General features: G+C 39.4%; 1 protein-coding gene across 1 annotated transcript in view; it reads right to left on the reverse strand.

Moving 5' to 3' along the window:
- Positions 1 to 13,511, reverse strand: part of SPATA7 (spermatogenesis associated 7) — a 56,013-nt gene extending 42,502 nt beyond the window's left edge. Inside the window, exon 1 of the mRNA XM_009884608.1 lies at positions 13,316 to 13,511. Coding sequence (XP_009882910.1) covers positions 13,316 to 13,511 — 196 coding nt within the window. The remainder of the gene's footprint in view (positions 1 to 13,315) is intronic.
- Between the last annotated feature and the right edge of the window lie 4,541 nt (positions 13,512 to 18,052).

Consider the following 18,052-nt stretch of genomic DNA (forward strand, 5'->3'; position numbering starts at 1 on the left):
ATGCTAGGGAAAATAGGTTGCACGTAGTTCAAATTCATAGCAAAATCAAGGGGATGGTATTTTAAAACAATTTTTCTTCCCTATTTCAGCCTCATTCAAAGCTCCCAGTAAGTCACACAAACATTCACGATGGGTGAAACCCGTAGTTTTTGGGGTGAAACCCCAGTACATTGTGTAGACTCTACCAAATACTTCCGAAAACTTTTTGGTAGTCAACTATTGAACGTTAACTGAAATGTCTTACTAGCCCTCAGCTCTTGGTGGTCAGCCTGTGACTCCTCTTACGATTTTAGATATTCCCGTTAGCTATATGAAGTACATTTTGAACATTAGTTCTTGTGCTCCACATTGTAGTGATCATTTTGGTGGTCTAATTCCATTTTCTGTAAAATCATCTATAAATATAGTTGATGTTAAATTTGTCTGGGCAAGGTCAGGAGAGGGAATATATGCCTTGGAAACCTGTCAGTCCTCAGTCCTCTGGTGGTTCTCTTTCTGACTGCTATTTTTATAAAGCGTCTTTTCCCATGGCATTTAAACTACCATCAACCATGATGCCACAAGTACCTTACCTTTTTGTCAAAACAAAGTAATTTGATAGCATTTTGTTATTTTCTCTTATGTCTCTTGTATGTGAGGGCAATGTCATGGAGAGTATCTGTTCTCCTGACTCCTCTACGCAGAACCTACAAACCTAGAAAGCCCCAAATCCAACAGGGTTTTTTTTGTTTGGTTGGTTTTGGTTTTGTTTTTGTTTTTTTTTTCCTAAAGCGCGTATTTGATTGCATGTGAAATTAGAGATTTGGGGAAAGGTGTTCAGGAAATTAGTTCCCATAGTTCTTGTGTTTCAGGGTCTCTGGTTTAGACTTCTTTGATATAATCCAAATAGTTAAATCTGTAGATTGTAGAGGTAGCGACTGTCTTAAAACAGTTTCCATTGCAGGTACCTGAAGATACTAGAGAGACTATAAGTGCATGACATTACCATTTCTACGTGGTATCATAACCGTTAGCTGTAATACTCTCTATTGGCTGCAGAGATCATGCTACAGAAAACAATTCTCTCTCTTTTTTTTTATAATTTTGTTTAAATGACCTGCTCATAGTAATATTTTTATACTTTTAAAATAATTTTTTTGTTTCGTTGTCTGAATTCTGCATTTCAGGTTCCCAAATTCTCAGTGTGCGGTACCCAACATGCAGCAAGTAGGCTGTTCTGTCCAACCCAAATGATGGATTTATCATACTCTCCTCCCTATTGTTCCTATACTTTTTTCTATCATGTAGATAATTAAAACACCCAAATGTAAGTGAGCATTTTTAGAAACATACCACAACTATTCCCCTGGTTTCTAGGCAACGCTGAGGGAATGTAGTGATTTCCACTAGTTTCCTCTCAATCAGCAGCCACAGCATTCTAGAGATGTCCTGGCTCTGAAATTTTTGACCTCCAATGGCAACACATACCAAAGCTTTATGTATTTATAATTGGTCTGACGTATGGTTCTTTGGCCTTTGGCTTCCTTTGGTCTGTGAGAGTATATATATTTTAAGTTAATTTAAAAAGTAACCCAGATGTATAGCAATGCACTAACACAGTAAGTACTGTAACATGTACTAAATAAAAATAAGCCTTAAAAGAAATTGAATTAGTCTTGGACTTTGATCCATCCAAACAAGTATAGAAATAAATAACAAAGATCGCTGCAGATAGTCTACCATTGTCAAAGAAGCAATAACATGACAAAACCTGTAAAACTTGTCCTTTCTCAATTTGAGAAGAGGAGACACAGCACTGAATGCTGTTGTCTGTCTTTTTCATTAGGGCATTTTCCCCTTTTCCTTGGAATGCATTACAACGGAACATGGTTTTAAAATGCACCAGGAATATATTATGAGAGTCACAGTTGCAAGTGTAAATGGGCGTCTGTCCCTGCCCTGACACAGACCTACAGAACTATTGCTGTCTTGTCTTCTACCTCTGGCCTATGTATCCTCCAATGTAGACACCTAACTTCTGTGGAAATGTACAGTTAATAGTATTCATCAAGAAAATAGCATTTTTAAGACCAGCGTAGTGTTTATTTTTGTGGAAGAAACAAAGTCATTAGAGAAAAAGATTTCAAAAAAAGTAAACGCCTCATATGATACCTACTTTCTGTTGCACACTTACCCCAGAGACAGGATGAATTTCCTCTGAAAAAGACTGGCAGGACATCAAGCAGTTACCTGCTCGCTTAGGACAGAGGTTTGTTCATAGTGTCAGAACTCTGCATTTGTGGGATTTGGCTTTCTTGTAAAAGTAGTACGTATGTACACTGGAAAATTCAGATCTGCAGTTTTTTGGAGAGTCTTTGCTTATTTCAAGCCATTTATTTTCTTTCATGCTTGCTTTTCCTTACAGCTGTCTATCAAAGTAAGCCTACGTATGCAGGCAGGAAACATCCCAACAACCATATCTGCACACCCTATTCACAGAGTATTCTAGAAAAGCCCTGAATTCATTACACTGTGTACTTTATGATGTAAATAAATCTCCTGGGTTTATTTGAGTTTTTATTTAGCATCAGTGCCCTTTCTCAGTGCGGGTTTGTCACCCACCCGTGGCTCTGGATGTCAGCATTCCAAGCCCCTCACTGCCGCTTGGACCAGGCTTCCGCTGGCTTGCAGCAATCCCCAGCCAGCATATTGAGACCATTAACCTTGCAATTCATTCCTCTACAACTATCTGGAATGAAAAACGTTTCACTGAAAGATCAGAGGCAGGAGCGCTTTCTAAATGCATTTAAACAGGCTGTCTGTGCAGGTTTTTTTCCTACCTACTTAGGATGTTCTCCTGTCGAACAATTGGAGTAGCTCTCATGCAGCTGGCGTGAGGGGAAAAAAGAAAAGACTTAATAACTACTGAAATAGGTTTTTTTTTTAAGCATACTTTTCCAGGAGGAATCATAGGTTTTTTTCTGCCTTGTGTTTGTTGCATGTTCTTTGGTCATAATGGTTCTTTGAGTTATTTAAAATCATGTACAGTCTTGAAATATCTTTGCAGCTTTCTAGATGATAGAAAGTTATGTGTTCTGGCAAGGCTGAAGACTCTTTCCCCTTCTTCATGGAACCACATTTAGTTGTTTTGTTATTGTCTGCATGGCAGTCGTAGTCAGAGGTTTTTGTAAAGTTAGGGCTCCGGTGGGAAAGATGATGCAAAAACAATTCAGAGGAGATGGTCCATGTCTTAAAAACTGCAGGCTTTAATACCATGTAATTTAGAATGCAGTAATGGAGCTAACTTAAAGTAAAAGGAAATGTGATAAGGAAGATGAGGGGAACTATAGGAATATATTATGACAAAAGGTTTCTATGAGCACAGTGTTAAACTGCCATATTATTTATCAGCTTAGAAGAAGAAGTCTTCCCTGCAGTATGAGTAACTACTACCGAAACCCCTTCAGGAAGCTGCTGTGCAGACACACTCTGTACAACTATTGTTTCTCTTCAGATCTAGACAGTCTTATAATGCATCTATCCCCATGATACAAGAGTATTTTTAAATGTGGCAAGGAAGAAACCTCTATAAATTGTATAAGATGTTATTCACAGCTGTAATGCAAAACCTAGTAGCTGAGGTGACTCAAGATCTGCTTATATTTGTTCTTACACTGTGTCATTTTCTGTTTATCTGATGTTCCCATGAAAGTTCACAGACCAGAGGCTTGTATGTGAAAAATTGTCCTTTATTAGGGCTGACTGCTGAGGGCTGTTCTTTTCTCGTGACTTTACTTGAACTATTAGGTATTAAAGAATGAAGACTGCAGTAACTAATGGAGTAATTGGAATTTTAAAGGGAAAAAGCTATGTAAATGTCATAACTCAGTTGTCTAGACCATAAGAAATGCTTTATTAACAAAGCTGGTGAAGGGTCTAGAGCACAAGTCTTACGAGGAGCGGCTGAGGTAATTGGGGTTGTTTAGCCTGGAGAAAAAGAGGCTGAGGGGAGACCTTACTGCTCTCTACAACTACCTGAAAGGAGGTTGTAGTGAGGTGGGGGTCGGTCTCTTTTCCGTCGTACCAAGTGATCGGACCAGAGGAAATGATCTCAGGTTACGCCAGGGGAGGTTTAGATTGGATATTAGGAGAAGTTTCTTCACTGAAAGTGTTGTCAAGCATTGGAACAGGCTGCCCAGGGCGGTGGTTGAATCAACATCCCTGGAGGTATTTAAAAGATGGGTAGACGTGGTGCTGAGGGACATGGTCTAGTGGTGGGCTTGCAATGCTAGGTTAACGGTTGGCCTTGATGATCTTAAAGGTCTTTTCCAACCTAACTGATTCTATGATTCTGTTGTGCCACATGGAAATGCTAGCTCATAATAATTAATAAGAAACACGATAAAAACATTTTTAATATTTCAATCAACATCACAAAATTAGAACTCAGATTAGTCGTATATAAATGATTTAACTCCATTAAATCCAGCGAAGCTATTCCTGCTTAGTCTGAGATGGATCGTCTACATCTACCCAGCTTGTGGCAGGCACACAGAAGAATGTCAGTGTGGCATTTTGTGCAGCCCATCCACCTTCTACACAGCTACTGCAGCATGCTCATGCTTGCCTAGCAGTGTATTAAACCATGCAAATGCTTGAACAAATGTGATCCTATGTGCTGAAGAGCATTCCTTCAGCTTTGCCAAAGTTAAGAGGAGAAATTCTTGAGGGCAGCTTTAGAATTGCCTACAAAAGACAATACAGATATATTCTGATTTTCCACTTTTATACATTTTTAGTATCTGAGTGAACGTGAAATACAGTTTTAGTAGAAACAGGCTGAAATTCCCAACTATAAGAGTTTGGGGGTTTTATTTTTGTTTTAGAAGGTACTGTAATGACATTGCCTCTGTGTTTATGCATGCTGGAAGATGAAGGAAACAGACTGAGAAAATCTCTTGCATGCTCTGTTTCATAAGTAATAGCAATTTTGGTCATGTTGACCACTAGTAACTATGTGTGAAAGAAAGCAATGGGCAAGACAATGACAGGAATCAAAATGGAGGGTGTGAAGTTTAACTGTTGCAATGAAATCCTCTAAGACAAATTTTTCTGTGGAATAATTAATAGTAAAAAAAAATCTCAGGAAGAATTACCATAAGTACTTTCTGTTACATGGTCTAGGACTTCCCTTCAGCTAAAAGTTATATTCCACAGAAAACATCTACTGCTTACTAAATTTGTATGTTGATACTGACATCGTAAGACTTCAGGAATATCCATGTTCAAATTTACACAGAACCTGAATTTTACTGTTTTAAAATTTGGTACAAACCCTTTTTTTTTTTTCTTGCCATAACACATTACATGCATCAGAACAGAAAGGGACTTCAGTTTAATGGATGTTTCATAGGCCCGAGAGTCAGGATGCTCAAGGTCTGTTTATAGCTTTGTCAGTGACTTGTGTGACCTTGCGTACACCAATTCAGGTGCCTGAGTAGGCTGCAGTCTAAATTACCTTAATGTGATTCATAGTTGGTAGTAAAATTGTAGACACTTAGAGATAATGCAATTGTCTGCATTTTTGGGATGAGTCTTTGCGTTGTGCTTATCATCAATAAAAACCGAAATGACATCTATGCTTTGAATAAAAAATAACAAAACTGCAGATTACATCATATGGATGAGACCTAAACATAGAATAATATTTATCCCTAATCTAATGTCACAGAAGCCAGTAGGGCCAGTGATTTTTAATATGAAACATGAATATCTGTGGTTGTTAAGAGGATAGTGTAATGAAGTATAGCAATTCCACACAAGACTATAAGGGGTTCAGTTTACTCTGAGTAAGCAAATCAGATACAGAATGTAGAAACAAAGGAAAAAAGGACTAGGATAGGGAGAAGACTTTTGTGGTATAATGGTTTCTTTAATGACAGGCAACATCATCAGACAACACCAAGTTGGGTGGGAGTGCTGATCTGCTTCAGGGTAGGAGGGCCCTACAGAGGAATCTGGACAGGCTGGATCAATGGGCCAAGGCCAATGGTATAAGACTCAACAAGGCCAAGTGCTGGGTCCTGCACTTGGGTCACAACAACCCCCGTGCAATGCTACAGGCTTGGGGAAGAGTGGCTGGAAAGCTGCCCAGTGGAAAAGGACCTGGGGGTGTTGGTTGACAGCCAGCTGAATATGAGCCAGCAGTGTGCCCAGGTGGCAGAGGAGGCCAATAGCACCCTGGCTGTATCAGGAATAGTGTGGCCAGCGGGAATAGGGTAGCGATTGTCCCCCTGTACTCGGCACTGGTGAGGCCGCACCTCGAATAACTGTATTCAGTTTTGGGCCCCTCACCACCAGAAAGACATTGAGGTTCTGGAGTGTATCCAGAGAAGGGCAACAAAGCAGATGAGGGGTCTGGAGCACAAGTCTTATGAGGAGCAGCCGAGGGAAATGGGATTGTTTAGCCTGGAGAAAAGCAGGCTGAGGGGAGACCTTATGAGTCTCTACAACTCCCTGAAAGGCAGAGCCTTAAAAGTTGTATGCTTTTGTTCTTGCAGCCGTCTTTAAAAATTTGCTCAAAAATTCAGTTCCTTAAATGACTAGAAACCTCTAAATTAATGATCAGTGTATACTCAGTTAATATTGTACCAGTGTTAGTCTCATGCTCTTCTATTCACTTTCCAGAAGTTAGGATTCCCATTCCCCCAATTCATGTTTTTCTTCACCTCTTCTAATGACATCTGTGCTAGAAACGTTTACCTGACTCATATGAATTTTATTTTCCAAGACTTCCTATGTTCAGTTAATATTCCCATGTTACTTTCCTCCTGTGTCATAATCTACTGTGCATAGTAACAATTATTGCTTGTCCTCCAGTGTGTTCCTTTCCACTTGGTAATACTAATACTAATTGTGTTCTAATCTGTACCACACAAATTTGCAGCATTAATAAGTACTTTCCAAATTATAGTCTGTTCTTTCTCAGTATTGGCAATACCTTCCAACTTCTGTCATTCCCACATCCCATACATTAGAAATATGCACAATTAGCTATTTTACAAAATGTACTGCGAAAATATCAAGTCTTCCAAGATTCGTCTTCCAGGATCATCACCAGTAACCTCTCTCTATTCCTTGTAATCTACCTATCAAGAAAAACTGTTTTGTCTCCCTTCTAGCTAAATGCATCTCAAGAACCTCTCAGGTTCTATTTGGTTAATAAAACCTATTAGGTTTTATTGCATTCACTAATTACTTCCACGTGCCCTTGTTTTCGGCTTTCTTTAAAATATATCCTTGAAGAGTGTTGACATCAAACTAGCAGGCCTGTCACTAGCTGGATCATTTTCCTCCTTTCTAGATTACAGATACTATATTCACAGTTTTCCAGTTATTTGGTATCCCCATGGTAGCTTGGTTATGGCTAGTCACGTTCCTCTCCTCCATACAATTCTCTTTTCCTTTTTTCAGATTTCTCAGAACCATGGAAGCATTTCTGGAGAAACTTCATTGTGTTGTGAAATTTTCTAAGCTCGGTCTGTCTGATAGATAAGGACCAGTGTGCTCATCTTCATCTGTAAAGGGCTGAGACACCTCACAACCATAAGGCAACACACTCTTCAGTAAGTACCCAGTAAACTATATGTTAATACCATGAGTTAGAAAATATTAGCAGGTTCTTTCCACCTCAGCAGAAGTTTTAGAGAAGGAGTTTCTATTCAATTCACTGAAAGTATAGTAATTTGATTCTCAATGGTGTTTGTTAATCGTGTCTCTAAGTCTAGGGATTGAGGATATAGCAGTTTAAGACATAAGTTACTTGATTGATTAAATCTTAATGCTCAAAGTTGTTCTTGGCCTTAACAACATTAGCAATATTTTAGGTGGGATAAAATGTCTGAGAAGGAAGATGACACATATAAAACAAAGCACTCATGATTCACCTCAAAATGGAGGTGAATGCAAGGGTCTCTGTAAGACCGTTGTCTTTAGATTTGCAGATATGGAGATACGTTTTCCTTTTTGCTTTGGAAATGGCTGAAGAAAAATTAGTTCTTTTAGTAGAAGTCGAGACAGTAGCAAAAAATCTTTGATTTACAAAGTACGGATGGGGGTAGTTCAGCCATGGCAATTCTGCTGCATTTGCTTTGTGTGTAAGAAAAAATGATTGTCATTTCATTTGCTGAAAAGAGAGCTAGGCTGCCTTTTTTTTTTGGCTACCAATAATTTTCATTTCATCTGAAGAATTCAGCGGCTGTTTCTTTTGGATCTCAGTAGGTTTTGAGGATTATGTTACTGGTAACTAGCTCATGTTTGCTGTGTTGTGGCTGCTGCAGCGTTACCGATCTGAAAACTTGATTCTCCAAAATAATGAAAGGTATAGCTGTGTTGGCTTACTTTTTTCAGTTCCCATGGCAGCCTCTCCAGCTCTAAAGATCCTATGGGCTGTCAGTGTTGTGTATCCACTGTTTGCAACAGCTGGATTTCCTCCTACCACTATGTGTGAATCAGAAACAACTAACAAAAGGAAGTTGACTGCCTTTTATTACTAACCCCTGATTAATGAATAATGAATGTCATGGTAGAGGATAAAGTAAACCAAAAATAGATGTTTGTTTTAATGACACCATTGCTAAAGCCAAAACTGAAATATTATTCATTTTGGAAAATTTAATGACAAACAGCCAGAATCTTAGAGAATTTTCATGCACAAAATACCTATTCACTCTATCTCAAAACTTGTTATTTTGTGTTTGTTGCATAAAAAAAGGAAAAAACCCACTTGTTTAAATATCCATCCCAAATCAGAGTAAAGCAGAACCAAACCAAGTCCTATCTGCCATGAAGATGCCACACCTCTGAAGCAGAAAAAACGTGTTGAAGAGTCAAATGCCAGATATCACCTAATTTGTTTTAGAGGTTGTCACAGCTTAAGCAAGTACTGATTTCAGTGCTTCAGTGAGTTTCCTACAGGAAATAAAGAAACAATAGGATCCCAGCTTTTCTGTAGTTTGCCTTAAGTATATGTCTTCACCCAGTTATGAGAGAAACAAAATGGGTTGCAATGTTGAAAAGCATGGAAAATAACACAAAAAAAAGTTTCCTTTGTAATTAAATACAGTTGAAATAAATCTTTAATGAACATATTTTTGTTTCATTCAGTTTTCGCAACTGCTTTTCAAGACAGCAGAATGAAGATCAGAAAGACAAAGAGAATTACGGGAGTGAGAAAGAGGAAGTTGACATACAAGAATAAATTGACAGGTATAGATTTCTGTGATTCCACAAAATGAGAAATTATAAAGCCTTTGTGATTTGTTCTTTTTGGTTTGTTACAATAATGAGATATTTATTATAATTAAAAGATGATGCTATATTGCCAGAAAGTAATATGAAATGCTGATTTATAAACCAAATAGCCAGCATGTATAATTTATAGATGTTTGTGGTAATGGAGAGGGAGGATGGGTTTATGCAAAGATTTTGTATAGAATAAACTACTGGAATAAGAGGTATATTTTTACCAAGCAAAATGATAGTAACAGATATGTGTATGTCATGATTCTTATCCTATTTCTTTAACAACAATATTTTTCAGTATACCAGTCTGGGTTCTTACATCGTAAAATTACCTTTTTTTTTCTGATTAAGTGGTTGGGCTTTGGAAAATCTCACTTTCATTTTTCACTGTATTCAGGGTTCTCATGAAATTAGATGAGATGCTAGACCATTCTATACACCAATTACCTCATCTGTAAATGGCCATAATAATATTTATTCTAAAAGGTTTCCGTGATTCACTTTTGTTGGTAGAGTGTTTTCAGATACTCAGCTGGAAGATGCTAAAGAAAATAGAATTAGCTGTATTATGTTTCTCCTTGAAATATCAAGTACAGGCATTGGCAAAGGCAAGTTATTGATCTATCTAGCAAGGACCTGTAATAGCAAACTTCCACACCTGTTTATATATTTAGCCACATCTAATGCTAGTAGAGTCAAATTTCTGTCAATATTTTTATAACCGTAGCTGCTCTGAGTTCCAACTTGACATTCAGAAAACTTGCACCATAAATGTACACTTTTGCACTCTTTCTGAACTCTTGTGGAGTCTACTTTTATCGCTGTCTGTGCAGATAGCTAATTATGATGGTGACAGCCTTCATTCAGTCCATCTCCTTGCTTTACTCAAAATGCTTGCCAACATAGTTCTGTGCTGAATTATTTTCTTCGTTAATTCCATTAGCGTGTTTACAGTACTGATGGATTGGGTGGTGTGTGCTTAAAATGGGTTCCACAAGATAGTTCAGTGCCTAACTGCCATTAACTCAATCAGAATTGCTTGCCTAAATACCTTTGGGAACCTGTGCTATAGTAATTTTTAACTATGGATCAGGACTAATTGTTTTGGATCCCTGAGTTCTTGAATGGTCAAATGGAGATGATTTAAAGGGGCATCTTTTTTTTAGAATGAATACTCAGCACTGTCTGAAAACTTTTTTTCAAGGTGTCTTCAGCTGGGGATGGAAAATCACTTGTCACATCTGAAATCTTTGGTTGACAGCTGCTATAGTAAACCAATCTCCAGTACTCTTTAATATTTCAAAGAAGTGTTCTAAATGAGAGGGAGGTCTTTCCCTTAATAGACAGCCTTGTGAAACTATTTCTTTGTGACAATAAAAAAAAGAAAAAAAGAAAAAAAACCCAGAGTACTTATCGGAGTTGTACATGCATGTTGTAGTACAAGTAATTTTGTTCTGACTGTTCAAGAACCATGTTAAGTCACTGGGAACTAGAGATTAACTGCATCATACTATTTTCTATAGTGAGGAAGCAGATTAGAACTACTAAATGGGATCTTTATAGACAAATACAATGTAATGATGTAAAAGATATATAGTGGTTTATATTGTTCCTTTTAAACAGAAGATCTCAAGCCTTTTCTATGTATTACATACAGAAGTAACTGCAGCTGGTTTAGAGCTGTAAGGATGGTTACCTGAATTACTCCATAAAAGGCTTAAAGAATGTGTGCATTCAAAATGTAAATGGATAAAGGAGGCTGCTTATAAATGCTCTGCAACCATTAGCTTAGGAAGTTTACGTACATCAGGGTTTTCCATTCTTCAGCATAAAGATATATTATCTCAGTACAATTCCCACCTCACATAATCTCTTAGTTGCCTTTATATTCCCAGACTACATATAATCCAGAGGGTTACTATAATTATATATGGTGACACATTTCTTTTCATGGGTGGCAGAATGAAATGCATGTCACCTGTTGGTCTGTAGGCTGTAGCGGATCTGCTAACTGTGAGAAGCCACTGCCTATGGGTTGATTCACAGTGAGCTTCTCACTTTGCTGAGAGTATGCCATGTGTGAATAACACTGCAGTCTCTTGCCATGTTACATCTAAATTGTTGTAATTCCACTCTATCTTCTCCCACAAAATACTATGAAACAGTTAATGAAATGGAGAATATGTTCATCAGGGTAGTTGTAGAAGGTGATATTATAGACTAGTATGAATCTAGTCTTTTAATTGCCTTCTTTTTTACCATCTCCCCTAGATTCCAGTCACAGGTTTGTATTTCTGTTTCTTATGCATGACTATATATGTGTGTGTGTGTACAATTTGTGTGGAAACTCAAATTGCAATGCACCTACTGTTAGGTTACGCATCTTCAGAAATGCAGGAATAGCTTTTTCCTTGCTAATATATTAAGACATGCAGTCAAGAGCTGCTTTCCTGATTGTTGTTACAGTGCCTGGCACACTGTTCCTATAATTAATATTAATGTTTTCTAATTTACACTCAGAACATAGCCCCCACTCATCCTGCAACAGAATAATGAATTATTGATTTAATTTTCCTTGAAATATCATCCTATTTCAAAGTTATTTTCCCCTGAGGCATCCAGAACTGAGGGTGCCAGTGGTGTGCAGGTACAGAGACCCAGGCAATTCAGTGTTAGCCTTTCAAACAATGGCTAAAATACTGGTTGCAAAAGTTCTGCATCTGTCTGGCTGAAAAGATGTGTGTCCTGGACTACAAAGTTGAGGGACGGTGGGGGAGAATGCTGGGGGTGAAACTGAATAGGAAGCCTCATGTTGTTCCTTATTCCACAGCTCCATACTAAATACCATTGCTTTCATATTTTGGGAATAGCTTCTTACTACACGAGCCATGTGAGAAATATGTTACTTAATTTAGAAAGTAGTAAAGCTCTTCTAAGTACTGTAAAAGTGATGATGATTAATGCAGGAGTTGTAGTCAGCCCTTTAAACGCTTCTTTCTTCCCTTGCTGTTCAGGGCAGAAAAGAAATAGGCACGACTGAAAGCTATAGGAGGACTGGTAACAGTGAATGGTGTCTATGCAGACTGTTCCTCCCTACTTTAACTATTCTATAGCTGCATTAATCCCTGCATTTAATAGGCTGCTGAGACAGTATACTGCCTTGAAAAAGCACTGAAAGGAACAGCTGCAGTTAGTGGCATACTTGATTCTAAGAAATGATGAAAGTTTTCCATAAAATGGGTGGTAAGACAATGCTGCTGAGAGCAGCGTTAACATCTTTGGTGTGTATGGCCCCTGACCCTGCCCTGCTGGCTGATAAGGCTGCTGTCATGTCTCCGGGAAGTAAGGTCACAGTACAGGATATGCATTCTTCCATGTGGCTGAATTAGTTCTACTAGTTCTGCAGATTAAGAAGGGAATAGTCAGGCTATGAAGCAATACAGAAAATAATCCAAAGTCTTGCCCAAGATCCCTGCATGTTCTAAGTACAAAGCTTTGCAAGTCTATTTCTTACACATTGAGGCACTTAAAAAAAACATCATTAGAACAAGGAGCATATATGTAAAACCTTGTTATTTGGCTCTATTTTCCTCGATCTACTCAAGCAGTAGAATTTTATACCATACCTTGAATGACTCCTATATGTGCAGGTGTGATTTAATATATTTCTGTAGTGCATTAAGCACTTCCACTCATTTATCCCCTTGTTCTGCCTTCAAGCTATAGAGTCTGTGTCCCACCCACTTATCCTTATCCTTATCATGTCAAGGCCATCTATTCTCCAGCCCTTCATTTGTATCCCAGGCTTTGGGGTTTTCCTGTTCCCTTTTTGCCTCGTCACTAGCATGGTTGCCCATACTTCTGTCAGTATGTTCCTGATACTGACTGCCCTTCAACCGCTACGCCTTATTTTCCCTCTCTGGATATTTTGTGCGCTACTGTATCTTCCCCTGTGCCTGCTGCTATGTTCTTTTACAAAGTCTGCATTGTCACGGCATCGAGGCTGCATTGCCTTGGCAGGCCAGACTCTCACATGGGGCCAGGAAGCTCATGCACCAGGGAGGTTCATACCCACGTTTCCCCCATACACTCGGCCCAGACCCCCGGTGCCAGCGGGACCGGTGGGGAAACGGACAGGCGAGGAGCGGAAGGGCGCCCGCCGGCTCGTCACTGTCCAGGGTGCTGAAGGCCGTCAGCAGGCTGGGCTGACTTCTGCCTGTACTCGTCATTTCGTAACTGCTAGTGGTGTGAATGTCAAAGAAACATAGGTATCTCCGAAAGCTAATCCCCCAAATTTCCCGTTTAATATCGAGGAAAGTTATCAGCCTGCTAAGGTGAAGCATAATGTATCTATCTAGTAAGAAATCTTAAAAAATGATGTGAGAGAAAAGAATAGTACTGCTATAAAATGAATTTGGTGGCTTGTTTTTATTAATCAGGCTTGCTATTTTTGTCAGATATCAGCCCTTGATCTTATGAGGATTCTTCAGGGACATCATGGAAAAACTGAGAGCCAGATTGTAATTCTCCCATGACTATGATTCAGGAGTAATTGTACTGAAGTCAAATTAAACTAATGTGAAACAGATGTAAGTGGGTTCAGAGACTCAATACTATGCAGCTTGAGTTAATACTTTCTTACATGGTAGATCTTTTACGGAAAAAAAAGCTACATTATACTATTACAGTAATAATGTGCATGTACTGTACCTTTTCAGATAGAATAAAAATGTGAGGTAACTACTCCACTGTAGTCCTTGCTGGCCATACAAAGGGATTGACATAACAGTTGTCTGAAATCTGGAGTCTGGCTAATGAATGGTTTCCAGAAAAGAACTGAAGATGAAGAAGATGTTACAAAGCGTGAACCAGGTACCCCCTCTCATGTTCTGACCTTTAGTGTGTGGATGCTTAAAGTGGATCTGAGGATATGAATGATGTGTTAGGATATGAGAGGCAGTATCCATAGTGTATTCTGTTCAGTGTCACTGGCCGAAGGAACCTGCAGACAGGCTATGGTAATTCAAACAGGTCAGATCTCAGAAGATACCATCCTGGCAAAGGTTATTACTGGGGTATAGTTGCCTCAGGTAGTCTCACTGATTTCATTGAAACCATTTCTGCCAATAAGTAAATTTTCTGTTCTGTGGATTCATCCCTGAATGAATGAAGATGCACCACTGCATGCTATGACTTTAAAAGTGCTGAGAAACTGCATGCAGTAGAAGACAATAAAAATAGTAAGTTGTTTTTCCTTGCACAGTACATAGTGGTCCTGATTCTTAGTTAACTTCTTGATTCGTAACTACACTAAAGCCTCTGAAAGCCACCTGAAAAAGAAAGATCTTCAGGTTATCCTAAAGAAAAGTCTTTTAATGTTCTTTTAGACAGAAGACTTCTAGAGTATAAAGAAATTATGAAAGGATTCTGCACTGGATCCTGTCCAAATTCATACTACTGAGGGATGGGTCAATAGCATATAAACAGGATGCACTTTGCTTGGGTTATTCTCTGGCTTTCTTAGTCTGACTGTAAATAACAGCAGTCCCATGGCAATAAATTGAATGAAGAATGATCTTCACAATTAGAAACACCAGATTTCAAACAACCATATATTTAAGCATAAACTGAATAGTTATATACACAAATAAGCATATTGCAAAGTGACACCACAAAGACTGTATAGACTTCCATCTAACCATCTCATCTCTTCAGTGCATCCAAGAAATGGAACATAAAAGTTACAGATTATTTCTATCTACTACTGATGCATTTTTCAGTTCCTGCTCACTGGATTTAAGTAGGTATAAGAACTATTTATTCATCTGTTCTGCTATGGCTTGCTTTGAGTTACATCAGAGCAGCTCCTTAATCACTCATGCCATATTACTAATGAACAGTAAAAGGGCACTTAACTTTTTATTTTTCTTTCAGTGAGATTGCTTGTAATAGAAAGCCTCTTGTCTGTTGTGTTGTGACTGTCACAGGCCCAGTCCTGTAAGGTGCTGATTCTCAATACTAACTCTGAGGGCATTAAGTCTGAACAATAAGCTCTAAATGAGAAGGCAGAGCAGTTTGATAAACTACCAATAGCTCTACTGTTTGAGTCCTGAAAATTCTTATGCAGGTACTAAAGTAGATCATGCTGTATTTAGTTTTTTGTCTTGGTGGTCTTTCATTTAAATATTAAAAATTACTGAATCCGCTTAGCTTATAAAAGTTGACAGAGTAACAGCTTGAAACACCATACCTTCAAGGCACCAGTTCTCCCTATCATGAGAATTCAACCTCACTGAGGGGTGAAAGGCCTTTTATTTGCATAAGATAATAGTTACGTTTCTATGCAACAGCTGTGCTGTCAGTGAAAGATGCGCTCATTGTGCCAAATCCATCTCTGGAGTAACCCCATTGATTTCAAATGAGTTACTTTGGGAATAAATTGGCCCACTAGATAAAACTGCAGGTCTGAGGCATCAAAATAATTGAGCAAGATTTCCATGATCATAACATGGTAAAAAATTGCAAAACAATTACATGATGTCATGCATTTATGTACCTGACAGATCACAATTGATTTTCCACAAGGTTTTTAAACCATATAGCTAGAGCAAATGTTTATATAGAGCTTACATACACTTTTTGGTGATATGGGAACATTAAGAGGATACAAAAAATGGGAATATGGTATTGTGTCATTATTATCTACTTAGTGTTACTGTAAGTCAAACAAATAAGAGATGACTTTCTAAGGTCAGTTTAATAATAAAGGATTCATATGGCCATGTGAAAATTCTTCTTTAGACAGAAACAATCAGCATCTGTTTCTGGTCATGAACTACCTGAAGATTGCACCTCTAGACCATAGACTTCCTGCATACGTTAGCAGGAATTTAATGCTATTGGCCTTTCAGTAGCCTGTTTGTGGTGATCTTAGGTGAGTTCTCAGTGGACAGATGTCTGTGGCAAAATACCCACCTCATCAGTTAACTGCTGATAGTTATGGCACAAAGACAAAGTAGTGCTTGGTTTAGGGTGACCGAGCTCCAAATCCCAATTGAGTAATATATGTCTATATGTTAGTTTTTCCCAGTAATGTACAAGAAAGATGCCAGTAAACTGGAAACTGTTTTGAATGTTGAGGAAAAGTTACATACATGCATATATAGATGATATATTTGTGTGTATAAATATATAAGTAGTTCTTTATTCTTACATATTTGATAAGCGATCTTTTGGGGGGTTCAGAAGCTTTCTTTGAAGCCTTTTTGGTTATTAGGATAATGAAAAGATTACCCAGTCATGATTCAAGTGATCGCACAGCACAATTAGCAAAGCGTACTCTCACTTTTGTTTCCATTCAGTTTGCAGGAGTAACGTCAACAGGAATCCCGAAGCCTGTTCAGAATGCATCGTGGTTTGCTTGCAAAGGAAATACCTTGTGCTCCTGATGTCATCATTGCAATCATCTCAAATTCAAGTCTGACTGAGCAGGCTCATTATCATTCTCACCATGTCCTCCCTTAGAGCAGCCTCTCCCGCCTCCTCCAGTACAGCACAAAACAAGAGCCACAGGGGGTGTGTGGATTAGGGAAAGGAGAGACACCCAGCACCTCCCCCAAGAAAACTTGCTGCAGCACTTCCATCCAGTTCCTTCAAACTACATACTGCTTTACAGGACCTTGCACACCAACACCAAATGAAGGTGTGGATTCACAAATATTGATTTCCCCTTCCTGTTTAGGGTTGAACAAAGACTGGGGACAAGCATGGACGTGTGTCTTTATTTAGCTCCTGAATGCGGATATGAAAAGAGCGTGCCAGCCTCCACAGTAAGAGTTCCCTGAGGAAAGCCACACATTTCAGACAGTTTTTTTTTTCACCAGGGCAAATTTCTCCCTTTTCGTCTTAGAAGGATAACTTACATCTGAGCAACAGATAGGAAAGCAAGACAGAGAGGGTGGTTGAGCAAAAGGCAAGGAACAAATTGTCTCAGGCACCAAGTTTAGGTCACAACCACGTTTCCTGAAAATTCGAAAGGTCCTGGCTACGGAACTTGGGACTGATTCTGTCTCTGACTCATGGTCCATGTGAATTTGTGGATGTCTCCCCCAAACCATCCCCAGCCATCCCTTCACACAAGGAGTTGATTTCCACTGTGGAAGAGAGGAGGCAGGACAGGGTTAACCTTGCACAGTCTTCCTTCAGGCCCCCAGAGGGGCTGGGGTTTTGTTTTCCTGGCTAAGGGAGGGGAGCTGGGGCATGTATTGTAACTGGAACTGGAGACCAGTTCTGGTGTTACCAGCCTTTTTGGGGGTTGAGGAAAAGTCTGGAGCAGGAGAGAGAGGAGGAAGAATGCAGACTTGGAAAGCAGCGAGTGTGTGGTAATTGCACAAGGTAAAGCCAAGTGTCCTCCATTTCTCCGACCCCCCCTGAGAGCTTCGGGGGGCTCCAAAAGGCCTCCAACCTCCCTCACAGCCCTCCTGCCCCCTCCCCGCAGCCTGGCCACATCTTTCACCTCTGCCGTGCCAGCCTTCCCCTTGACGCCAGGTGTCCATCCCTGTCCACAGCGGAGAAGAGCGGCGACAGAAAGGGGGGAAGGAGTCCTCTGGCTTTCGAGGTGCCCGGTCTTGGTCCCCCGGAGCCTGCGGGGGCTCGGACGATCCCCTGCCCTTCCCCTCCCCCTGCGCCGCAGAGGCTCTGGATGCTGCCGTACTCCTGCCATGTGCTGCCGCCGCCGCTACTGCTGGTCGTCGCTTAGTCGAGCGTGTCT

This window comes from Charadrius vociferus, unplaced genomic scaffold, assembly GCF_000708025.1.
Source record: "Charadrius vociferus isolate BGI_N301 unplaced genomic scaffold, ASM70802v2 scaffold300, whole genome shotgun sequence".
NCBI classification, from domain to species: domain Eukaryota; kingdom Metazoa; phylum Chordata; class Aves; order Charadriiformes; family Charadriidae; genus Charadrius; species Charadrius vociferus.